This window comes from Triticum aestivum, chromosome 1B (assembly GCF_018294505.1).
Source record: "Triticum aestivum cultivar Chinese Spring chromosome 1B, IWGSC CS RefSeq v2.1, whole genome shotgun sequence".
Lineage (NCBI taxonomy): Eukaryota > Viridiplantae > Streptophyta > Magnoliopsida > Poales > Poaceae > Triticum > Triticum aestivum.
Window position 1 is genome coordinate 669,451,082 of NC_057795.1, and position 25,476 is coordinate 669,476,557.

The 25,476-nt window shown below is 48.2% G+C and overlaps 1 protein-coding gene across 2 annotated transcripts; it reads right to left on the reverse strand.

The window, feature by feature from the left end:
- Nucleotides 1–14,050: 14,050 nt before the first annotated feature.
- On the reverse strand, nt 14,051–23,311 carry LOC123147091 (disease resistance protein RGA5-like). 2 transcript variants are annotated; one of them, XM_044566340.1, is made up of 4 exons: nt 22,782–23,311; nt 22,269–22,664; nt 14,556–16,560; nt 14,051–14,471 (listed from the first exon to the last, which is right to left on the reverse strand). In XM_044566340.1, exons 1-3 carry the CDS (start codon nt 23,183–23,185, stop codon nt 14,574–14,576), a joined length of 2,787 nt encoding a protein of 928 aa, XP_044422275.1. In that variant the 5' UTR covers nt 23,186–23,311; the 3' UTR covers nt 14,051–14,471; nt 14,556–14,573. The 2 variants fall into 2 exon arrangements, with proteins under 2 accessions (XP_044422275.1, XP_044422268.1); XM_044566333.1 differs by having other exon boundaries at nt 14,051–16,560.
- Between the last annotated feature and the right edge of the window lie 2,165 nt (nt 23,312–25,476).

Here is a 25,476-nt window from a genome sequence, read left to right on the forward strand (position 1 = left end):
TTGCGCCCAGTGCGCCCCGTCGCCCCCGTCCGGCTCGATCTCTCTTCCAAATCGAGGCCCTCTTGCCTCGCTCTGCTTCTGGATCGAGAGGAGCCCCCGTCCGGCTCGATCTCTCTTCCAGATCGAGACACTCTTGCCTCGCTCTGCTTCTGGATTGAGAGGCTCGTCTGCTCGCGTTTTGGGCTAGCGTGCGCCTTGGCCCGATCTAGATCGGGTCCCTTCTGTCTGTTGACCAAAAGAAAGAGAGAGAGAGAGAGAGAAGAGAGAGAGAGAGAGAGATCAAAAGGGGGATATCTCAGTATGTCATCTTCAGGCTATGTGGCTGTTCCTCGATGCTCGGTGATCTTTGATGGCACCAACTATGCCGAGTTTGCAGGCTTCATGCGCATTCATATGCGTCGTCTTCTTCTGTGGGGTGTTCTTTCTGGCGAGGTATCCTGTCCGCCATGTCCTGTTGCGCCCGTGGCCCCAATCCCACCGGTGCCGCCGGTCCTTGCTGATGATGCTTCTCAGGCTGACCGAGAAGCTGCCAAGGCTCTGGATGCTACTGCGGTTGATGCTTATGATCAGCAGGTATCCGCTTATTCCGATGCTCTCTCTGTGTACCGGGATGATCTGTCTGCTTACACTCAGTGGTGCAATGATGATGCTCGAGCTGCTGATGTTCTCACTGCGAGTGTCCTCCCTTAGTTTGCTTCCGAGTTCATGGGACTTGGCACAGTTGCAGCGATGTGGTCTTATCTCTGTCAGCGCTATCAGCCCTCTGGTGATGCTCTCTACCTATCTGTGGTGCGTCAGGAGCACGCACTTCAGCAAGGTGATTCTTCTGTTGATGAGTTCTACTCCCAGTGCTCTGCCATCTGGCGCCAGCTTGACTCTCTTCGGACAGTTGTTTGTGGAACCTGTCATTGCTGCCAGACTACTCGGTCTGATCTGGAGTTTTAGCGGGTCCATGAGTTCTTATCTCGCCTCCGGTCTGAGTTTGAGCCTCGGCGTGCTCACTTGCTTGCTCGTGGTCGTGTTCCTATCTCAGAGATACTTGCTGAGCTTCGCGCTGAGGAGACCCGCCTTCGCTCTGCTGGGTTGCTTCTGGTTCCGTCAGTACTGGATGCTCGAGCTCCTGCCTCGTGTGCTCGCCTCACTACTCAGCCGCTCCTGCCTACTCCCCCAGGGGGGTGAGCCGTCCTCCTTATGCTGAGAAGGGCACGTCGCGACGTGACACTGTCTGTGGTTACTGCTCCCGGCCAGGTCACCCAGAGTCTAATTGTCGCCAGAAGAAGCGAGACCAGAGGTGCTCGTCCTTCAGCAGGACTCCTGTGTCTTCCTCGACTTCGTCACTCACTGACCAGGACATTGTTCGCCTCAAGCGTCTGCTTGCTTCCTCGGGCTCCTCATCGACTGGCTCCGCTGTTGCTGTGACTGCATCCCCTTCCTCATCATCACCGGCATCTACACAATCAGGTACATCCTCGTGGGTTCTAGATTTTGGAGCCTCCTTTCATATGTCTTCTGATTCTTCCGCGTTGTCTTCTCTCCGACCTCTTGATTCGCCTATTAATGTTCTTACTGCCGATGGCACATCTCTTCCTGTTGCTAGTCGTGGTATTCTTTCCACTCCGTTCTTTTCTGTTCCGAGTGTTTCACATGTTCCTCGTCTTACCATGAATCTTTTTTCTGCTGCCAAACTTACTGATTCTAGTTGTCGTGTCATTCTTGATACCCACTCTTGCTCCATTCAGGATCGTCGCACCAAGGCTTTGGTTGGTGCTGGCCCTCGGCCCCATGAGTCAGAGGGCCTTTGGGAGGTTGACTGGCTTTGTGTTCCTTCCGCTGCCACCACTTCTGCCAGCTCCCATGCTCTTTCTGCCTCTTCATTTGCGTCCTTCCAGCAGTGGCATCATCACCTTGGTCACATCTGTGGCTCTCGCTTGTCTTCTTTAGTTCGTCAGGGCCTCTTAGGGTCTGTATCTGGAGATGTCTCCTTACATTGTAATGGTTGCAGACTTGGCAAACAGACTCAGTTACCTTATCCTACTAGTGAGTCAGTATCTCAGCATCCGTTTGACTTAGTTCATTCTGATGTCTGGGGTCCTGCTCCCTTTGATTCGAAAGGTGGTCATCGCTACTATGTTTTGTTTATTGATGATTTCTCTCGCTACACTTGGCTCTACTTCATGAAATCTCGTAGCGAGGTTCTCTCTATATACAAACGTTTTGCTGCCATGGTTCACACTCAGTTTGCCACGTCCATTCGTATTTTTTGTGCTGACTCTGCTGGGGAGTATATCTCTTAGCTGTTGCATGGTTTTCTAGAGGAACAGGGTACTCTTGCCCAGTTCTCATGTCCTGGGGCTCATGCTCAGAATGGCGTTGCCGAACGCAAGCATCGTCATTTGCTTGAGACGGCTCGTGCGCTCATGATTGCTGCTTCCCTTCCACCCCATTTTTGGGCTGAGGTTGTTTCTGCATCCACCTATCTCATCAACATTCAGCCATTGACTGCTCTTCAGGGTGGTATTCCTATGGAGTGTCTCACTCGTCGCTCTCCTGACTACTCAGCTCTTCGTATGTTTGGTTGTGTGTGCTATATTCTTCTTGCCCCCCAAGAACGCACCAAACTGACTGCTCAGTCGGTTGAGTGTGTTTTCCTTGGCTACAGTTATGAGCACAAGGGTTATCGCTGTTGGGATCCTGTGGGTCGTCGCTTGCGCATCTCGCGTGATGTGATTTTTGACGAGTCTCGTTCTTACTACCCACATTCTTCTTCCTCGAGTTTCTCTGTCGACGACCTTTCCTTCCTTCTCCTTCCCGATACGCCCCGCTACGTGCCTCCTGTGTCTCTTCTTCCTCCGGCACCTCTCATTCCCTCTCATTCACCATCGACTCCGTCTTCTCCCTCCTCCTCCTCCACCTCTCCACCATCCTCTCTAGTACGTCGTCCTCTCTCCCCGTTTCGTCTCCACTATACTCGTCGACCTCATACTGAGGATGTCTCCTCTAACGAGCCTTCCACCTCTGCTGCACCTTTCACGCCTCCCCCGGTTCACAACCTCCATGCTCGGCCTCGCCCTCCGCCTGATCGCTACTCCCCTAATCGGTACGGTCTCTCTGTTATTGCTGAGCCCACTTCCTATCGGACTGCCATGACTCAGCCTGAATGGCAACTTGCGATGGCCGAAGAGCTTGCTGCTCTTGAGCGCTCTGGCACATGGGATCTGGTTCCCCTTCCTTCCGGTGTCCGTCCCATCACCTGCAAGTGGGTCTACAAGATTAAGACTCGCTCCGATGGTTCTCTTGAGCGCTACAAAGCTCGTCTTGTGGCCCATGGTTTTCAGCAGGAGCAGGGGCGCGATTATGATGAGACATTCGCTCCTGTGGCCCACATGACCACTGCCCGCACTCTTCTTGTTGTGGCTTCTGTTCGTCAGTGGTCCATCTCTCAACTTGATGTTCAGAACGCTTTTCTCAATGGTGAGTTGCGTGAGGAGGTCTATATGCAGCCCCCACCGGGGTACTATGCTCCTGATGGTCTGGTCTGTAGACTTCGCCGCTCCCTATATGGTCTCAAACAGGCCCCTCGCGTCTGGTTTGAGCGCTTTGCCTCTGTGGTGACTGCCGCTGGTTTCTTGCCCACTAATCATGATCCAGGGTTGTTTGTTGACACGTCTCCTCGTGGTCGGACTCTTCTCCTTCTCTATGTTGATGACATGATCATCACTGGTGACGACTCTGATTACATTGCCTTTGTTAAGGCTCGTCTTCGCAACCAGTTTCTCATACTGATCTTGGTCCACTTTGCTATTTTCTTGGGATTGAGATCTCTTCGACTTCTGATGGCTTCTACATCTCCCAAGAAAAATATATTCAGGATCTTCTTGCTCGCGCTGCTCTCGGTGATGAGCGCACTGTTGTCACTCCCATGGAGCTCAATGTTCAGCTTCGTGCCTCTGATGGTGACCCTCTTCCTAATCCCACTTGCTATCGTCACCTTGTTGGCAGTCTTGTCTATCTTGCTGTTACGCGTCCTGACATCTCCTATTCTGTCCACATACTGAGTCAGTTCGTCTCAGCTCCCACCTCTGTCCACTATAGTCATCTCCTCTGTGTTCTACGATATCTTCGTGGCACGATCTCTCAGTGCCTTTTCTTTCCCTGCTCCAGCTCTCTTGAGCTCCAGGCCTACTCTGATGCTACCTACGCTAGTGATCCCTCTGATCGACGCTCACTGTCTGCTTATTGTGTCTTTCTTGGTGGCTGTCTTATTGCCTGGAAGACAAAGAAACAGACTGCAGTTTCTCGCTCGAGTACAGAGGCTGAGTTGCGAGCCATGGCTATGCTGACGGCTGAGGTGATTTGGTTACGATGGCTACTTGAGGATTTTGGTGTGTCTGCTACTACATCGACTCCTTTATTGTCAGACAGTACTGGTGCTATCAGCATTGCGCGTGACCCGGTGAAGCATGAGTTCACCAAGCACATCGGTGTAGATGCCCACTTTGTGCATGCTGCTGTGCAGGATCAGACTCTCGCTCTTCACTGTGTGCCCTTTGAGTTACAATTGGCAGACTTCTTCACGAAGGCACAAACTCAAGCGCAGCATAGTTTTCTTCTCTCCAAACTCAGTGTTGTCGACCCACCATGAGTTTGAGGGGGGGTGTTAGATGTGTATAGCCCCTTTTCAGTTTATCCCCATTGTATAAGGGGTCTCTTGCACTTCACCACACACTGGTATATGTATTGGCCTTTGGCCCTCCTGAGAATACAGTTGCTGTTTATCCAACAGTTCTGAACTTGTTCCTTTCTCTCATGAAGTAATTTTATGTGCAGGTCCGTCTACATCAAGAAGGTGGATATTCTTTTCTGTAAAACATGACCCTTTGATTGATTTGGGTTCATTACTCAACTTTGTACTGCTTCCTCATATGACTCCCACTTCCATAAATGTTATTTGGATTCAGTTCTCTATTATTGTTTGTTTCCGAGTGTGTCACTTGAGTTTCTGATAACTGTAGTGGGTGTCGGCAGAGTAGTGTAAGGTGGTGTTGTTCTGTGACATTGCAGCTGCTCCTAGATCGATTCTAAGGTGGTGTATGTTTCAGTGCAGACTGATCTTACGCTGCCTGCACATGGTGACGCGCTCGTCCGCTCGCTCCTCACATGGCGACGTGCCTGAGGAGAGATGGCGCGTATCTTACGCCGCCGATCTACAGATGTGCTCGCTCACGTTCATCGACGGCGTGCTCGCTCTCCGACGCGATGCGCTCCGCCTCGTCCTGATCGACGAGCGCGGCGTCACGGTGGATGCACGATTTCTGCACGCAAGGGAACATATTTGCATCGATGACGTCATCTCGCTGCCATGCCACTTCGTGAAGATCCGGGACCGTCTGCCGGCGACATGCTCGATTCCAGCGGGTACTGCGCACGGCACGACTAGTGGTGCGGTGCACGGGCGGTGCACGGGCCACCAGGCAAGCGAGGCGGGTCGGGACGGGGCGACCTCGAGCCACACCAACTGCCCGCTAATGGCGGACAAATGCGTGGGCGCATCTTCACGGCCGCCTGACCGCCATGTGGGGCGCAAGACCGAGCCGGGGGAGGTGCCTACTAGAGCGGGGGAGGCGCAGGGAGCCGCTTCACTTTCCCCACCTACCACTACTACGCGCGACGCTCATCTCGCTCCTCTCTTCAATCACCTGTGGGAGCATTCTAGGGTTTGCTACCCAAATCCATCCACTCCCGATTCCTACGGCTGGTGGCGAGGCAAAGCCGGCGGCGACGACCGCTCCTTCGTCCAGGTTGCTGCGGCGGAGAGGGTGGGGGGTGCGGCGCGGGCTGCGATGGGAGACCGTGGCGGGGGGAGATCTGGAGGCTGGCGTGACAACATGGCGCGGGGAGGATTCGGCGGAGGGCGCAGGGCGCCGCTACCAAACCAGACCCGTCACATGGTCTGGCAGCGGCCGGATCTACCGCCGGCGTCGTCGGGCGATTCGAGATCTGCTGGTGGGGAGGTTGCGGACAGATGGAAAGCTGCTACGCGTGCCATGAGCGGCGCAGCCAAGGAGAAGACAGCGGGAGGCAAGGAGCCGCCTCTGCCTCCAGCATCTGGGCAAACGGCGACTAAGGGCAACACTGAGATCTGCATCAACTGCTCCCTCCCAGGTCATTTCGCTCCTCGCTTCCCTACTATCCGATGTGAGAAATGCAACAAATTAGGCCATATGGCTCAGTTATGCCAAGTCTTGAGGCCTTGGGAATGCATTCCATTCATGTGTGGTTCCCAGTCACCTGGTCAAGGGTTCTTCTATATACCTGATTTGTGTGCTACCAAGCAGAATGTTGAAAAAACTAACAACGTGGTTATCACTATAGTCGAGGGGGATGCTACTGTGAAGGACATTGAGCAGGAATTCAATGCCATCTTCGCTAAGAAACCTGGCAAAAAGAAATGGCGCTGCACGGCCCGCTCTATTGGCCCTGATAAGTATGTGATGCGATTCCCTAATGACAGTGAAGTTGAGAGAGCATGTTGTTATGGGAAATGCTTGCCCTTGAGAGAAGGGGCCATTGTTGTCTATATTACTCCTTGGACTGCTTCGATTGGAGCCAAAGGTATCATGGAAAAAGCCTGGGTTAGGGTTCGTAATATCCCTATAGAGAAAAGATGCATTGAACATATAGCCTATGCTGGGGATCTGGTTGGGGTTACGTTGGAAGTGGATGAGTCCACGATTCATAAACCTGAATATGCTAGAATCCTTCTTGGGTGTAGAGAAGTTGAGAAAATTCCACCCTCAGCGGAAGGTATGCTGGGGGAGCAATTTTATGATTTTTTCTTTGAGGTTAAGAGAGCTGTGACTATGGGTGCTGAGAAAGGCCAATCCTCCACAGCTGTTGACAGTAGTGCATCTCCATCTTTCCCCAAGAAAGCTAGGATGGATTCATATCCTGCTTCTTTTGTGGGTCAGGGGGAAACGAGTGCCTCTGCGATTGGCAACTTCTCCTCCCGGAATTATGACAAGGGCATGCAGAGGCTGCCTGTGGTAGTTGAAAGTGAAGAAGAGGAGGAAAGTGAGGAGGGTAACAATACAGAACTATTGATTGAGACTATGGCGAGAGAACATGCAGATGAAAAACTATCTCACTGTGATTCTCACTCTGGTGATCTGGGTGTGGATGAGCTGACTGAATCTCCTTGTAATGAGATCAATATGCATACAGGTGCTTGGGGGATGATTACTCCTGTTCCACCCTCACCTCTGTTTACTTACAATGAAGTGAATGCTTATGGAAACACATTTCCTCCCCTGTCAGACTATGTGGTGTGGCCATCCTTGCCTCATATCGTGCCCCTAGAGGAGGGTTCCGTGGAAGGAGGAGAGAACTGTAGTGCTTATATAGTTGAGTCTCCATCTGGATCGCCGATTCATGACAATATGGCTCGGGAGGAGGATGCTCCGCGCAGACAAAAGTAGAAGCTGGAGAATGTGGGTGACGTGGCTGCCAACAGGATGAGGAAGTGCAATTTGGAAGGTATGAAAATGCGCAGTTCAAAAAATCAGTTCTCTGCTTTATCTGATACTGCTATTATATTGCGTGCGTCTCTGATGGGAGTGCAAATCCCTGATGATGACTTTGATACTGTTGATATCTTGCGTGAATTAGAGCTATCTAGAAATATGTTGCAAAAAAAAATTAAACTCTAATCCCCAGAATATTACCATCAACGATGGGCTGGGAAATGATGTGCCCCTCTCCTTAAATTGGGACGATGATAATGGGGAGGTCGAAGAACACTTTACCCTGGTTCAATCTAAAAATAGGAAAAAGAAAAATCCACACAGAAAATTGGTGGTGGCGTTCTCTCCTAATAAGTCCAGCAGACCCATGACTAGAAGTCAGCAAAAAAAGGGGTGGGTAGGGCTGCCATGGATCCTGGCAGACCTACCAGAGTGAGGGATAAACCCGGTCGATATAAATGAAGGGTGTTTTTTGGAATTGTAGGGGTGTGGGTAAGAAAGGTATGTCTACCTGCATTATTGACATGATTAATGCCAATAATCTTGATTTTATTGGGCTTCAGGAGACTATGAAAGTATCCTATGATTCTGCCTTTTTCAGAAAGATTGATCCCAACCATAGGTTTAGTTGGGAATGGGCTCCTTCGAGGGGGAAATCCGGAGGTATTCTCTGTGGTATCAATAAGGATAACTTTGATATCATTACGACCATGTGTGGTAAATTCATCCTGCAGTTGAACTTGTTCGATAAGAACAAAAACTGTAATTGGTCCTTGATGACTGTATATGGCGCTGCGCATGATGAGCAGAAGCCTAAGTTCATTGCTGAATTGTCGGCTATGTGCCACAGGGTTAGCATGCCATATCTGGTCGGAGGTGATTTTAATATCATTCGGCATAGTGGAGAGAAAAACAAAAAAAAACTCCCTTGTCCCATTTTTCAGATGTGTTTAACTCTGTTATTCACTTACTTGGGTTGAGGGAGATTCATATGGCTGGTGGTCGTTTCACTTGGTCCAACAAGCAAGATAACCCTACGTTGGAAAAGCTTGATAGGGTTCTTATGTCCCCTGATTGGGAGGATTTATATCCTCTTGCTGCTGTTCATAAGTTGGTCAAGGAATATTCTGACCACAATCCTTTGGTGCTGGATGGTGGGAGAGCCCCATCCAGAGCACCAGGCAACAAGTGCTTTAGGTTTGATAATGCCTGGCTCAATAACCCAGATTTCCTTCCCTTGGTTACTGAAATCTGGTCTAGGCCGGTCTACACTTTAAACCTTATTGACATCTTAAACATTAAACTGAAAAGGATTAAGAATTTTTTTAAAGGTTGGGGGTCCAATCTGTTTGGGCACAATAAGATCAGAAAAAGAATTATAAAGCTCGAACTCTAGGAGCTCGAAAAGCTGGAGGAGGATGACGGTCTGTGTGGGGATGCATACAATAGGAAGTTGGACATTTTAGTGGAGCTCAATAAAAAGTATGTTGAGGAAGAGCTTCATTGGCACCAGTTCTCTAATGAGAGGTGGCTTTTGAAAGGAGACAATAACACTGACTTTTTTCATAAAGTGGCTAATGGTCGTCGTAGGAAAAACTCCATGGTTTCCCTGGAATGTGGATCCACTATTGTGGAAGGGACCAAAAACTTACTTGCACATGCCACTGAGTATTACAAAGCCCTATTTGGACCAGCTCCTGGCAATATTTGCCAGATCGATGCAACTTTATGGTCTCAGGACGAGATGATTTCCCCAGATGATAATGAGGATTTGACTCGACCTTTTTCTTTGGAAGAGATTAAACATGCTCTATTTGAGATGAAATCTAACCATGCCCCCGGACCTGATGATATCCCTGTGGAATTCTATCAACACTGCTGGGTGTTGTAGCTCGGGATCTTTTTTGCTTATTTGAGTGGTTTCACGCCGACAAGTTAGATGTGCAACGACTTAACTATGGCATCATAACTTTGCTGCCTAAGTCGAGCAATGCTAATAGAATCCAGCAGTATAGACCCATTTGCCTGCTGCGTTGCCCGTATAAACTCCTCACCAAAGCCATGGACATTAGGGCTAGCAGATATGCCCATAAGCTGTTCAGTATTCAGCAGAATGCTTTCATTAAATGGAGGCATATTGTGGATGGTATCCTTTCTTTGCATGAGATTATGCATTACGCTCATGTCAAAAAACAAGTTGGAGTGGTTCTTAAGCTTGATTTCGAGAAGGCCTATGACAAAGTCAACTGGGATTTTCTACTTGACTGTCATAAGAAGCGTGGGTTTAATCCTAAGTGGTGTGGTTGGGTCTCTCACATTCTAAAAAATGGCAGGGTTAGTGTTAAGATCAATTATGAGGTGGGGGCTTATATCCAAAGTGCTAAGGGAGTAAGACAGGGGGACCCTCACTCCCCCTTCCTGTTCAATCTTGCAGCTGATTGCCTGACTAAAATGGTGCTTGCAGCTCAGAAGAATGGCCTTGTCAAAGGTTTAGCTGCTGACCTTATTGAGGATGGGGTTGGCATCCTGCAATATGCTGATGATACGGTGTTGTGCTTTGAGCATGATGTTGACAAAGCTGTCAACATCAAACTCTTGTTGTATCTCTTCGAGCTTATGTCAGGACTTAAGATCAACTTTGAGAAGAGCGAAATTTTCAGTATTGGGGGAGATAATGATATTGACTTGGTTTATGCGAACATGTTTGGATGCCAAGTGGGGACTCTCCCTATGAAAAATCTGGGGGTCCCTGTTACCTTCGCTACTCTCAGGAATGTTGATCTGGACTTCCTTGATGGTAAAATGATAAAAAAACTCGATGCCTGGGTGGCTTATGCGGCATCATCTGGAGCCAGACTGACTCTGTTAGGATCCAGTCTGGATGGGATCCCCTCCTTCCTCATGTCGATGTTCCTATTCAATAAAACTTTTATTGAGAAACTGGATAAACATCGCAGACGTTTCTTTTGGAGGAGAAAAAAATAAGAAACATGGCTATCATATGGTTAAGTGGACAAGAGTTTGCAGATCCAAGAGGATTGGGGGTTTAGGGATTAAAGATCTTCATAAACAAAATATTGCCTTACTCGTTAAGTGGTGGTGGAAACTAGAAACGAGTGATGGTTTGTGGCAGCGTATTGTGCGAGCTAGATATTTCAGGAACAAAACAGTAGCTAACATTCGGAGTCGCTTTACGGACTCCCCCTGCTGGAAAGCCATTATGAAAGTTAAGGATTCATATATGGCTGGTAGAAGAGTTAATATTGAGAGCGGGAACCTTACTAGGGTCTGGTATGACCCGTGGGTCGATAACATTGTGCTGAAAGATCATTTCCCTGACTTGTTCAGTGTTTGCCAAGATCAGGATTGCACTGTTGCATCCTGGGCTGTGAGTAACTATGAGATTGGCTTCAGGCGCAGATTGGTTGGGACATTGGGCGATCAATGGGCTTGGATGGTCACGGAAGCTAAAAAGCTGACGTTGAATGAGTCCCCAGATAAGATTTCATGGACCCTTGGTGGTAAAGGAAAATTTACTACTAAATCCTTATATGAGTGGCTGGAAAGAAACCTATCAGGTCCTAACTATAAAATGGTGTGGAAAGCACCCATCCCGCTGAAGATTAAGATCTTCCTTTGGCAATTGTTTCAAAATGTTATCCTTACCCGTGATAACATGCGTGCCAGGAATTGGCCTGGAAATCCCATTTGTTCCTTCTGCACTAATGTTGAAATGGCAAACCACTTGTTTTTTTCCTGCTCGCTCGCTCGTTCAGTTTGGGGAACGCTGGGCATGACGGCCGGGGCATCCTGCTGCCCTCGCTCTCTTTGGCAAAGTTTGTCTTGGCTTTATAAATTCTTTCCGGGTGGGAAGCATATCTATATGATGATTATTGCTGCGATATGTTGGGGGATTTGGATTCTCCGCAATAAAGTTACTTTTGATAAACATGTCGTTCGATCCTCTCTGGAGGCTGTTTTCACGACATGTTCTTTTATGATGTATTGGGCAGGTTTACTGAAGGAAGAAGATAGGGTGAAGCCCCAGGCGGGGGTGAAGAGATTGGCTCATGCTGCTGCGGCGCTGGCGGACAGATCCTTCCCTCGAGGCAGATTGCTCTTGGGAGACAGAGATGGTGTGCAGATTGGTTAGGTGCGATCAGCGCCTGGTATTCTAAAACTTCACTTCCCACTGGGGTTTGATGCCCGCTGGTATTTTGTATCGTGGCTATGGTTCGCTTAGTCGCTGGAGTCTGCTAGTTGTTTCATCCTGGGTCGTTCGGTACTTTGTTTTTTGAGCAGTGGCTTGTGAGTGTCATCAGGTTTTCGCCCCATGGCTGGTGGTCCGTTCCAGGATCATCATGCAGTGGGTTTCCTGATGATGCGCCAACTCACTCCCCCCTTTTCAGTCTCATTTCGCACAAGGTTTGTCCGGTTTGAAGTTAGTTGGTTATTCGGGTACTAAGAACTTGGATACAGACTGATGTATTTCCGTTGATTCCAAAATTAATGGAAAGGGGTTGTGAGCCCGGTTGGAAAAAAAATCTATGCTTTTGATTATGTTTTTGTAATAATTGTATTCGTTGCTTCATGTTTATATATCTTATGAATATTCACCTACAGCTTGATAAGCTACAAGAGTAGACTTTATACATGTTTCTTATGTATTTTCACTAAACTACGCACAGAGACGCTAACAAATACGAGAACACGATTAGTGCGCACTGCCCCGCAAAGGAGACGCGCCTGGGCGCGTCCCAGCCACTAGTTTCTTGCAAGAGCATCTCCATTGTCGTAGTGGGATTATTCCAACTCTTACGAACAGAAAGGGACCCACCTGACGGCTGAATCTGCATACATGTCGATAATCGCCTACTGGAGAGACAAACTGCTTCTGATATTACAAGTAGGCTCATGCGTGTCTGGATCCTTTCAGTGCAGGCGCGGAGTTAGGGCAGAATTCAGCTAGCCAACATCACAGTCACTCTTCCTGATGCTATTGTGCAATAATATATCGCCTATATTTTGGTCGACATGAATGAATATGCAGCCATAGATCGGTAATGAATGTCTGAATTTTGATTTCATTGGTCGATCACCCTGAGTGAATAACCCAAGTCAGTGACATTCACAACTCCATGATGATGACAGAGAACACATATCTTGGTTTCCGTAATTGTGCCAACTTCCCCTTAACACTCTTTGCCACATGATTGGACGATGTCTACATGATGTGCTGTGTTGATCAGCGAGTCTAATCGATGGTGAATCCACATGCCAACAACCTTCTACTCGAGGGAGAAATTGCTTCCTAGCTAGAAGCTCATGTGTCTCGTTCGGATGCTTTCACTGCACACGTGCATTTCCATCAAATTCAGTTGAGATCACATCTTCGTGTGCAGTTTCAGACTTGCTGTTGCCACAATTGAATAACCAACCAGCCAAACTTTGTGAAGCAAGCAAAAGCAGGAAGTTTTAATCCGCTGGTCGTTATTTTCGATCCTCATCCTTTATAAAAAAAAATCCATTTATCTCATGGCATGCCACATAAAGATTGCACACATGTTTCTTAATGAAGTTTTGTATGGAGGAAGAGTGTTCCAAGATTCCCCAAGAAAGTGTGAAAGAAATCTTTCGGAGTTAAAAGCAGGGCAATCTTCCTTCAGAATCTTTCCACCTGATAAATAGCTTCATTCCTTTGTGCTGATTTATGTAAGTCGGTCTATCGGAATCTCTGAAATTTCCATAGGTACTTTGGTGATTATTTCTAGGATTAACAGGAAGCAGTTTAGCACTATCACTTTAGTGAAATTTTCATCAGTATATTTTCTAGGTTTGTTTGCATGATTCTTTCATTCACTCCCTAGCTCTAGTCTATTAACCAACACTTGAGGGTCAGCACGTACGATGTATTAGTCGCCACGAAAGCTGATCTTGGCAAAGGTTGGCGATATATAGTTTCTTGAAAGGGACGAACCCAGTTTCCCGAACAGTATATAGGGGTTGCTTATGGATAAGGAAGTCTGCAGTATATCGCCATTGGCAACTGGAGATGAGCATGCGAACTCCAGGCAGACGATGGTGATGAAGATGGAAATCAGTAAAAGCTCATCTTGGCTGGGATGGTATCTGAAGTCCAAGACTCACGCTCAAGTCACAAGTGACATAATTTTATTATGTGTCTGTACTCCCTGCCGCCAGTATTAGGAGTCGTGTTGTAATGGAGCTGGAAAGAAAGAGGAAGTGGAAGCCTGATGTTGCTTGCCTGTGAACAGATGACATGTTCATCAAGTTTGGGTGTTTGACACCTAGTGACTAGTGTATGGCTGAAAAGCTTGAAGGTTACTATGGAACTTTGGGCACCCAGATTCAGTTGAAATTACAAGAGCATGCATGCACTTACCACAAGATCGATAGTTTAACCAACCAACTTTCCATTTTTAGACATGCAAAGCAGGTTATACAGCCATACATTACTGACCACAATTAATCGAGAGAAATAGGTGATACAGTCTGGACTAGTTCTGATAGAGAAAATATGTTTGCTTGAATGTTACAGCGTCAGTCAAGGGGACTGCATTCATATCATATGGCAGATCAGTGGACAAGAGCCGCGCTTGCTTCAATTATCGTACACACACAACAACATAGTTTTGCCACCACAAGAGATAAATAGAACTCAGGGGTGCTACACAAGTCAAGCTTCCCCAACAGCGAATTGAAAACACATCTACTACTAATGTCTGTTCTAACTCAAGCAACCCAGCAAGACAGGGGAGGCTGAGGATAGATTTAGGAAGAAAAAAAATACTAGCTCACACTACAGATAAATCAGCTTGAATACACGTGATGTGATCCGCTCAACAAAGTCACTTTTGGAACCAAATCCTGATGGCCGGCCAGTTGAGTTGCAGACTTTGCAATAAGTAGCAGGACTGGACTTTGTAGATACTGTTCAAGATAGGTGTAGGACATATTATAAAAAAAATGCTACTCGTAGGAGTGAGTAAAAAAAATCACCATCATTTGAGTTACCAGGATTAAGCTAGGTGGCTAGTTCTTGGTGGTCACTCTCTCATTCTTCTGGTCTCCCTTCTTCGCTGAGATTCTTTTTGTGACGACATCTTCCCACTCCTCGTCATCCTTAAACATGAGACGTTCAAAGGCTTTCCTGACACGGATTCTGCACTTGGGGAGCAAGTTGGTTGCTTTTTCAATGGAACACTCCATAGCCTTCACCCTGCCTGGAGCTGCTTCGTAACAATCGATTTCGACCTCGAGCTGTGCAAGGCCCGGAAGATGCTCGACAACCAAGTCTGCAAAAAAGTTGGACGCCACAATCATTGGGCTCAAGTCAAGACGGAGACAACGGAGTGCTGGCATGGCACCTGGTGCAAATGCTAGCTGCAGTCCACCCGTTGGTTTCACTTCAATACCATTTGGAAAGAGTGTATAGTGGAAGCGGAAGACCTTTAGCAGTTTGAATCCATCACTATCGATGATCAGCTTTTCATTAATGGCAACTCTTATTATGTCAAGCTCCAGATTGGCCAGAGAAGGCATGCCCATGAGAACTTGGAGACCCTCATAATCAAATTCCTTGACATTTATGCATAGTTTCACGAGATTCTTGAGGGAGGCCATTCCCCTGGGAACCATTCCAAAACCACACTGAATTTTAAGAACTTGGAGGTAAGGGTATGTGCAGCATGGGTTACAGAACAGACGCTCGGCTATCTGTTCACTAGTATGAAGATAGCGAAGGTTGCATTTGCCCGACTCATTTACTTCCTCCGCAAATCTCACTGGGTCGTCAGTTTCGCGGACGCGTAACTCCTCCAAGGCTTGCAGACTCCAGAACCCACTTGCAGGTAATTGTGTTCCATAGCTGACAAATAGGCGCACCAATTTCCGCAACTGCGCCACGGTTGATGGCAGTCTTAGAAGAAAATAACAGTATCTCAAATCCAGAGTCTCTAAGTGCTGCAGCTTTCCTATTTCATCAGGAAGCTCAGTAATTTCCCCACTGCGAATTCTCAAATACCTCAGCTGACGCGAGCTTCCTATATGTTTTACATCCTTGTTTTTCAACCAATAACATCTTGCAAGATCCAACACCCGCAAAGCATGGAAGTCCACAAGGACAATGTGGGGCATCTGCCCAAATTGCGAAAAGGTAGTCAGTGAGCGAACATATATCTTGGTTTCTTTAATTGCAAAGACTGCGCCATTATTCTCTTTGCCACTAAATTGCATGGACAGACGTCGAATCTTGTTTGGAAATTGATTGCATACACGCCCATTTAAAACAGTGGCAAAATTCTCTTCATCTGATAAAGATATGATAAGGTCAAGCACCATATCATGGACTCGACAATATTTCACTGTACCATTGAAATGAACATCAACTGATTGGATCATATTTCTATTGACAAGTTCATTGATACAGTTCTCTGCTACCTCATCCAAACGTCCCCATTGTCTATCAAGGAATCCTTCGGCCATCCATTTCCATTTCAGTTCTTTACACTTGATCTTGTGGTCCTCTGGATATATAGACAAGTACAACAAGCAAGTCTTCAAATGATGTGGAAGATCCCAGTAACTAAGTAATAATATATCTTTCATCACTTTTAAGTTCCCATCATTATCAAGCGAAGGACCAGTACCAATGGAATCTTGCAGTCTCTCCCATTCATCCTTCTTATGTGGCTTATTGGCAAGCAAACTTGCAAATGTACTTATAGCCAGTGGCAGGCCGCCACATTTTCTTAAGATCCCAGTAGAAACTTCTTCTAGTTCAGAAGGACAGGGATCATCCGAGGAGAAAATTCTCTTCAAGAACAACTTTCGAGAAGCATCATCATCTAGAGGTACCATTTGATAGGGTTGACCGCCGGAGTTGGAACAACACTGATTAGCTACACCGGTAATGCGTGTAGTAGCAATTATTCTGCTACCATTGTTATTCTCAGGAAATGCTGCCTTGACTAGTTTCCAATCTTGTTCTTTCCATACATCATCAATAACAATGAAGTACCTGCTTTGAATAGTGTGCATTGTTAGCATTCTCGTTAACTGTGATGACTTGCAATAGCAATTAATTTGATAATGGCAAACCGATACATAAATGTTGCACACTTAATTTTTCAGTAACTTTTTTCTTGGTATCAATCAAACTTATTTGAAGTATCTCACTGCATCCTCATGGTAAGTGAAAACAAAAGTATCTGAATCATATCAAGGGATAGACGACTTTTCATTGGTAGAAGAAAGATCAAATCTACTTTAAGTTTCAACCCTGAAATTTAGTACCTTTCAAACGACAAACCCTAAACTATTAACATTGGATTTTACCTTCTAGGCCCTAACCACCCTGTGGGTGCGTGTTCATCCAGCCCACCCAACATTGGCATCTAATTGATGATGTGGAAATTGTAGGATGATAATATTGTGTTGTATCTGTTGTATTGATCTGACCCTCATATGGGGTATATATAGAGTACACGAGGGGGTAGAGTCATGGAGTACAAGATAAGTAATACATGGTTTAAACCTATTCGATCTACTCCTTATCTCTATCTTTAAACCCAAACTATATTCTAACATTCCCCATCAGTCGTAGCGGGAGTGAAATGGACGTTTGCGACTGGATTTGAAGTATATCGTGCTCGCGTCATCTTCTCCACTTCACCATCATCACCTGCATCTCTGATGGGTCGACACCTGGGGCGGTGACTGCGTTCCCTTCCGGTGCCTTCCTTGTCTCTCCTCTATTCCCCCCCGCAGTCACAGCGGGAGAGGCGTGGATGCTAGTGACGACTCGGACGCTGTTGACTGGAGTTGTTGCCGATGAGTTGTTGTAGACGTAGCCATGTATGTCGATGTCGATGTAGCCGATCATGATGTAGCCGTGGTCGAGGTAGTCGTGGTCGATGATGTAGTCGTCGTGGATGATAAAGCCGCACAAAGCCGGAGGCGCAAAAAAATGAGCTATGACGGAGCTGCAGACATGGACGATGCACCTTACGGATGTCAGAGGGTGTCGTCGGCGGTGAGTCCACCGGTTTGCCAAGACCGAAGGAAGCCCATCGAGCACACATCGGTTTTGCCAGAACCATGTGGCTGTGTAGGGTCGTCGGTGTAGTGACGCCATGTCGATGCAGTCGTGTCGTCGTGGATGACGCGGTCGATGTCGTCGCCGTGACGCGGTCATTGCCGTCGTTGAGGTCGCGTCTTGCAGAAAAGTCTGTCAGAGAACGCTAGGTGTCCATCTTGTGGACAAGGCAGTGGCGGTGTGTTGATAAAGATGTTGATGAAGTCCTTGGCGATGAAGTGTCGGCGATGGCGTCACAGCGGCGTGTCGACGATGATGCGTCGCTTGAAGGCGTCCCTCCGTGACGAGGAAGTATCGATACCGTACCGTGCCGAAGAAGTATGTTGACATGTTGCCCGGTGTAGTCTCGTACAGCTTGATGTTGTTGGGCTCAGAAGGAGTCCTTGCAGTTGCAGATCGGTGGCTTGATGCAGAATAACCCATCCAAACCCCACATGTGGATGCGTGCGGGCGTTGACCCTCCCGTGATCGATGCACGGCTGGTTCGCTCGGTGAAGACGGGTGATGCAGATGTCCTCGGCGCGCATGGCTGAAGATCCTCGGCTGGTGCTGGAGTCAGCGTAGCAGGCTTGGAGATGGCTCGGACCTGCGGCAGATCAGATCGCGACGATCGTGTCGACGCGTCTGCGTTTGCAGAAGTGGTCCGGCTCCGGCGCACGTCATGTCGCGGAAGCCCGAAGCTCGATGTATGCATGCATCCGCTAGTGCTTAGCAGCCCATGCATGCCTGGCCTGCCATGACTTTTATATGTATTGGCCGCACCCGTGTTGGAGTAGATGTGCGCCGGAGGGCTGCTGCTTGACGGCTCGTCGGTGCATCCAGAGAACATACGGGAACTTCGTGGTCGATGGAGACTGCTGCTGGCCGCCCGAGTCGATCCCCTGAAGACGCCGTGACCTCCAGTTTTGCGCGTTGATGTTGCGTTTGCCCCACAGGGAGCACAGCTCGGAGGCAACCCATGTGGATCGGCATGGAGGACGGCCGGTGTAGATGGCGTGTACGGACGCCTGGGGCTCGCATGGCCGCTGCTGCCGAGGGGCCCGCTGCAGGATGTACGAACATGGCTATCTTGCCTCCGTTGGTGGAATGCATGCACCACGGATCGAGGTAGCTTGGAGGCTGGGGCTGATGGCGCGGATCTATGAAGTCGCGCTCCGTGGAGCCGTGTAGACGCGAGTCCCGACGGCGCGAGTCGATGCAGATTGGGCCGCGCTCCTGTTGCCCGCCTGGTGTCGACGCGCTCCTACGCGGCCGACTGGTGACCGCCGTCGTCGCCCGTGGCGTTGACGTGTATCGCGTTGGGAACGGGCAGAGACGCAGGGAACCGGAGCCGCTGCTTGCATGCGTTAGCGCGGCTCGAGGGCTTGGAGAACTTTCGATCTTGCAAGGAACAATGGATCTGCACTGATTTTTCACAAAGATTGAAGGGTCGATCGAGTTTATTTGGTGGCTATAAAAAAACTACTAGATGGAATTTCTAAATTTATCTAACCTAATCTATTGAACCAATCCGATCTTTGATCGATCAGGTGTTGTGCCCCTGGGGAGAGAAGATTAGTCTCCCTGGGCGACGCTCTGCGGAAGTGGTGGAAGGTCCTAGGATCGGCGTCGTTGGACAAACCGTTCTAATACCATGTGGAAATTGTAGGATGATAATATTGTGTTGTATCTGTTGTATTGATCTGACCCTCATATGGGGTGTATATAGAGTACACGAGGGGGTAGAGTCTTGGAGTACAAGATAAGTAATACATGGTTTAAACCTATTCGATGGTACAACATTGTTCTCCAGAAAAGAAAACGCCCCCGCGTCGCTCCCGTGCGAGCGACACGGGCGGACGCCCCAGCCCTAGCCACCGGCGGCGGCGGCATCCCGTCTGTCCTCTCCGTCGCCACCGAAGGACGCCGCAAGGCGAAGCCTCGCGGTCGACGGTGGCGGCGGGGACCTTTTCTACGCTGGCGCTGGGGGGCTCTCGGACACGGCGAGTGGTCTCTTGGTCGCCTGCATATCGCCCATGGTGTTGGTGCCCGGATCTGTCCGATCTGACGCGCCTGGCTTCGGCTTCCTGGTCGACGTGCGGCTTGGCACGCGGGCACGGAGCTGCAAGAAGAGGGTCGTCATGTTCTGGTCAGATCCGCGCCGGCTGATCTGAGGCGGCGGCCTCGCGGGGACGGACGGTGCTCCTCCGGCGGCGGGGAGTGCTCGTCGGTGTGGTAGACCGGATCTCCTCGGTTGCGCGGGCAGCGAGGTCCCGGTGGGCGCTGGTCATGGTGCGGGGAGGCCCCGGGCTCCCCTCGTCAGATCGGAGGCGATCTGGTCCGCTCGAGTTGCACGACCTCCGGCCAGCATGGATCTCCGGCGTGCACGCGCCTGCTGATGTTGTGTCTGGTTCGGAGGTGGCGGCAGGGTGCTTAGCCGGGGGAAACCCTTGGCCGCCGGTGGCGGTCACGGCGTCGATGGCGTCCCGGACACCATTCCCTCCTTGGTGGCGGCGCCGAGGCTAAACCTCCCCTGCTGCTCCCCTTCCCCTACGTCCGGGTGAAAACCCTAGCCCTGGTGGCTAAGCGGCGGCGGCGCCACAGCATCGTCACCTTCTTGAAGGCGCCGACTTGGGCATGGGGATGCTGGGTGTGCATGGCGAGTTTATCTGGTTCCTAGTGGCGGCCTGTCTGATCTACCGCGTCGCTGCTCCGGGCTTGTCTCGTGACTGCGATGCTTATCTTCCAGCCGTGTTTCCGATGGCGACCTCACCCTTCCTCACCTTGTACTTGCCGTGGTGGAGCGGTTCTTCATCTCACTCATTGATGGCGGCGGAGATCGGCGGCATGGCGCTGTCGAGGCTCGGCGTCCGATGCGCGGAGATGGACTCGCGCAGGAGGAGGTGGCTGTCTGACGTCATGGTGACGTCGATGGCAGGAGTGGCCTTCACAAAGTAGAAGACTCAATATAATCTGAAGACGGACTTGTGGAAGATGGCGGCGACGACACAAGAGTGTGTCTGACCGGATTGTGCCCCAAACCCGGTATGTGGCTCGGCTGGGGCTTCCGGCTTTTGATGTTAGGTTTAGGTGAGTGGTTTGGGTAGTGGCCCAGCTAGCATCCCTTCATCATATGGATAAGAAGCGGCTTTTGTTGCCAAGATGGTGGATTTAGGTATATTGTTTGTAATACTTTGTAAAGTCCTCGAGAATAATTAATAAAGTGGCCGTATGCATTTTCCAGATGCAGAGGCCGGGGGTCATCCTCCTTTTCGAAAAAAAAAATTCTAACAGATGATTCATTAGATATAGATAAGATAATTGTAGGCTTGTATTTTATCCACGTTTCCTTTGTTCTCCCTGCTATTGTTGTGTGCACGGGGAGCCCTACTGCCCTGTGGCAATGGAATGCTTTATCAGCCACTATGGAGGAAACAAGGACTGAGGAGGTGCTTGAATGTTACTAGTATTTGTGTGTTTTATTTTTATTTGGTATACTTGCTAGTTCTCTCCTGCTCAATGTCATTGTAAGCTGAGACCATCTATAGGCTACAGCTGCCTGATATATTTGTGTATTTTCTTTAATGAAAAAAAAACACTCAAAGTCTGTAGTATGAAGTTTATTTCCTTGCATGCAATTGATTGTAACTCTCAGCGGGTCATTAAGATCATTCAGATTGAGATAGACAAGCGTACTAGCTGCAGCCATGTTTCTGCTAGCTTAGTCAAGAATGTTTGGTTGATTTACGGAATTCATTTCTTTCACACCTTTGTAATTTGATATCTTGCGTAGCTGCATTTATTGTTACTTCTTTTATCCTCGTTAAAGGGAATGAGTAAAGTTCCAATTGCATTTTCTGGTGCACATTAAGGTGGCGTTGAAAGGTATACTCTGTTTTAATGGTTTCCTGGCCTCATGCTGTCTCAAATTGCTATGTTTACATGGCTTGGATCGATACCATTGAGCAAATGGTTATGGTGGTTTTAAGATTTATTCTGGTGGTGGTTATTTTCTATCATCATCCAGTTATCTCATGGCATGACACACAAAGATTGCACACATGCTTCTTGGTTCAGGTTAAGAAGATTTTAAGGACGCTTTTTTATGGAGAAAGTGTGTTCCAGGATTCCATGAGAAAATGTGAAAGCAATCTTTTGGAGGAAAAAGCAGGGCAGTCTTCCTTCAGAATCTGTACATAACTGTATACAAATGGGGATAAATTATGTATGGTAGAAATAGGCACCGTCCGGGCGGGCATTTGATAAGTGTATATTAACATTATTATTATTTCTTTCTATTTTGTCCTGAGGGGTGAACTGAAGGGAACCTTTCTTGTCTGTTTAGCAAGCTAAAATGCAAGTTTGAGAATACTTTCAGATAAAGTCTGTCTGCCTGACTTCTATAGAAAGCAAATTCATGCTTGTAAATTTAAGATTACTTATTACTGAATATTTGTTTGTCACCAACTGTGACTGGGTAGGCCAGTTTGAGATAAATGCGAAGACAATCTAGACGTTCAATGAACTAAACATACTCAAAAGTCAAAACAACTGGAGCTAAGCATTTTTCCAAATATGGGGATTAATTAAGGTTGGATAACTGTAGACAAATGGGGATATAATAAATAAATAAAACAATGTATACTTCATACCTCTTTCCTGTCAAGATCTGTTTGGTTTCACGGATTAATTGTTCTTTTTCCCAACGGTTACTGTTGCCATAAGCATCTTTATCAATCTGAGATAAAATATCCTTCAAGAGCTTCTCTAGATCAAGAGTACGTGACACCGACACAAAACCTCGGCACTGAAAGTCCACCCCAATCTTGCGGTACACCTCCATGGCCAGGGTCGTCTTCCCCAACCCTCCGGACCCGACAATCGGCAACACTTTCAGCTCCATACTCTCATCCATCAACAAAGCAGTAACTTGCTTCACTCGGCCGTCCATTGCCACCAAGTCCTTGACCTCCTCGTGAAGTGAGGTTATCCGTGGGTCAATCTCCACCGTCTTCGTTGGACCGTAACAACTCTCGTCAAGCTTGTACCTAGCATCATTTTTACAATAAAACTTAATTAATCTCATGTTGCATCATCCAGAAATACATACAAGTGCAAGAGTTCACATCCAAAAAAAGTGCCAGAGTTAGGAAAAATGTAAGTACCTGTCACGCCGCTCACTTTCCTCCACGACGCGAGCTTTGAGCTCTTTGATCTGAGTCGCGATGTTATGGCGCGCCCACAGAGTCTTGAGCCGGCGGGCCGTCCTCTTCATGAACTTTGGCTTGGCATCTCCGCTTCCAAGGCGGTCCATGAAGCGGTCGATGCAGTCTTCTATGTCGTAGCTGAGGTCACGCACTCTGTCTCTCCAGCCTTTTGCCAGGCCATCGAGTTTTTCCTCCATGTCCGCCAGCCTCTCCAGCAGGACTCGCATGCCGCTGAGCTCGCGCTCAAGGAACTGGATCTCCTTGCGGACGCTCTTGAGAAGATTGTACTCGTCGCTGAGCAAGGCAGTGAGCTTGCCGAGGAGGGAGTTCATCACCCCCGTCCCAACGCCCACCCCCGCCATACCCTTTGATGAATGAAGGAAGGTGGACAAGTTCTTAGTAGGAAGAGACGAAGCTGATGAACAAGCTAGCTAGTGCTATGGATGGACTTGTTTGGTGGAGAAGCAATGGCGCTGGGCACTAAGCTAAGAAGGCTCAGATGCGACCTTGGGAGGGGAGAAGATTAGTCTCAGATGCGGCTTAGAGTACCGTGTCTGTGTCGTGGTTTAATTTAATTAACTAACCTAGGGAGTATTAAAGCAAGCAAGCATGGGGCGGTGCACTAGTTTACTTATTACTTCCACTGGTGGTTTGGCATGCAGCTGCTGTCAGGATCATTCGACTATTCAACAATCAACACACGGTGTTACCGTTGGATGGACTCAGGAGCTCCTAAGTCTTGGTTACCTCCGGTAGAGAATCAATCTGTTCGCTGGCGCTGCTGCTAACAAACACATCGTGTACTCTGCCTTGCATAAACACTATGACTGGCATAAACAGGTGCTCTTATTAGTTTTCACACATTTCTTAACTGGCAATTAATTAATTTAAGAGCCCCGCTTCACACACAAAAAAGGGTAGTATGGTCTTTTGCCTTCAAATAATTACTAGTAAGCTTTCACGTGCAACGCACGTTTCGATTACCATCAAATAATTTTCAGAATGGTTATCTAATATTTTTGTAGGTTTTTATTCTACATACTCTATTACCAATCATATTGCCTGGTGGAAGAAAACTATGTCAATGGATAAATGAAAATATGCCAACAATAATCCAGATCAATGAATTCAGATACCCTAATCATCAAGCCATTTGCCTACATGGGCCATTTATTTTAGGTGGTGAATTTTTTAAATAACAACATAGTTATGACATCATCTTGTAAGTATATAAAAATTCTGAAGTATACAGAATATTTATTAGTATAGATATCATAAATTACCACTCAAAATTCTGGAGACAAGCGGCGACCAACTCCCATCCCTAATCTACCTCCCCGCAGTCAAGATCCAACCGGGGGAGGAGCGGCCGCGGCGTCATCGGGCCGGAGGACTACCTTGTCGGGCCCCACGCGGACGCTTTCGAGGTGGCGCTCGCTGAGCGCACTGCAAACGCTTTCAAATCAGTGATTAATTGTAAATGGTTCGATGACCCGAATGCAACCCCATCCCTTCAGATAACGAAGCTAACATCGAAGAACACGAAAATTCGGCAGGACCATTGCTTAATATTGAATATATTGAGTACCAGAAGTTTGATGAAATGGAAGTTAATCAACATTTCACCGAAATGTTGGCACTCATTGTCAAGTCTGTAATAAGCCCAAGCAGTTGTCAAACTTAAGAAAATACAATTAACACTTTATAAATTAGCTTATCTTACCAAGGTCTACGAATTTCTCTATCAATTCCATGACCCAAGTGCAACCCGACCCCTTCAAATAAAGAAGCTAACACCGATAAATATGGCACTTGTCATATTTAGAGTCTAACCGATCCTAAAGCACTTTGATTATAGATTTCATCTTTATCGATACGCAAAATGTATGCATTTTGTTCTATTACATAGAAAATATCGCACTTTTGTTCTATTGTCCATGGGGTTTCTACTTTCGATCCTAGGTCTATAAATTTCTCTATCAAATAAACAAGGTAATTAACACTTTAGAACACGAAAATATTACACTGGTAGTGGCGGTCGAAGCGGATGATGGCAGTGGTGGTCGTGGCGGACGACGGCAACGGCGGTCGAGGTGGATGACGGTGGCGGTCGGACGGCAAATCCTGCGGTGTTGCGGGTCGGAGGCGAATGACAAGCAGATCCGGCGGCCGCCGCGGAGAAGGACAGGCCGACTAGCAGATCCGGCGGGGGTGCAGGTCGGGGGCACGACGGCGATAGCGGGCGAGGTGCACAACGGCGCAGGAGGGGGAAGAGGAACTGACAGAGTGAGTGAACGAGGGGAAACTGAAAATAGATGTGGGCGTGATGACTCACCTGGCGTGAAGCAGAATAGCTGTGGTGGGCATATAAGTGTATCGGCTACCACAAATATTAACAAAATTTGGATGTGTTTGGCGCGCTTTGCCAATGTCGAGTTGTGGCGAGCGCTGCACGCCACCCGCCACAGGCCAGGGAGTACCAGTGGCGGCCGCCTTGCAGCCGCCCGCCACTGCACTATCAAGCTAGTGGGCTTATTTGGAAGAGCCTACCTGTGACAGGCGGACACTAGAGCCCGCCACTGGAGCGGCCTTAGCTGTGTCGGGTGTGCGCTGGCACCCGCCACTCATTAGGGTTTACCTATAAGCCCTTTCC

Excerpts from the sequence above, each read along its gene's own strand:
- LOC123147091 (XM_044566340.1), bottom strand. The coding sequence starts at position 23,185 with ATGGCGGGGGTGGGCGTTGGGACGGGGGTGATGAACTCCCTCCTCGGC. Across the intron at positions 22,665-22,781 it reads GAAAGTGAGCGGCGTGACAG|GTACAAGCTTGACGAGAGTT; the intron begins GTACTTACATTT and ends AAATGATGCTAG. Across the intron at positions 16,561-22,268 it reads CAGATCTTGACAGGAAAGAG|GTACTTCATTGTTATTGATG; the intron begins GTATGAAGTATA and ends TATTCAAAGCAG.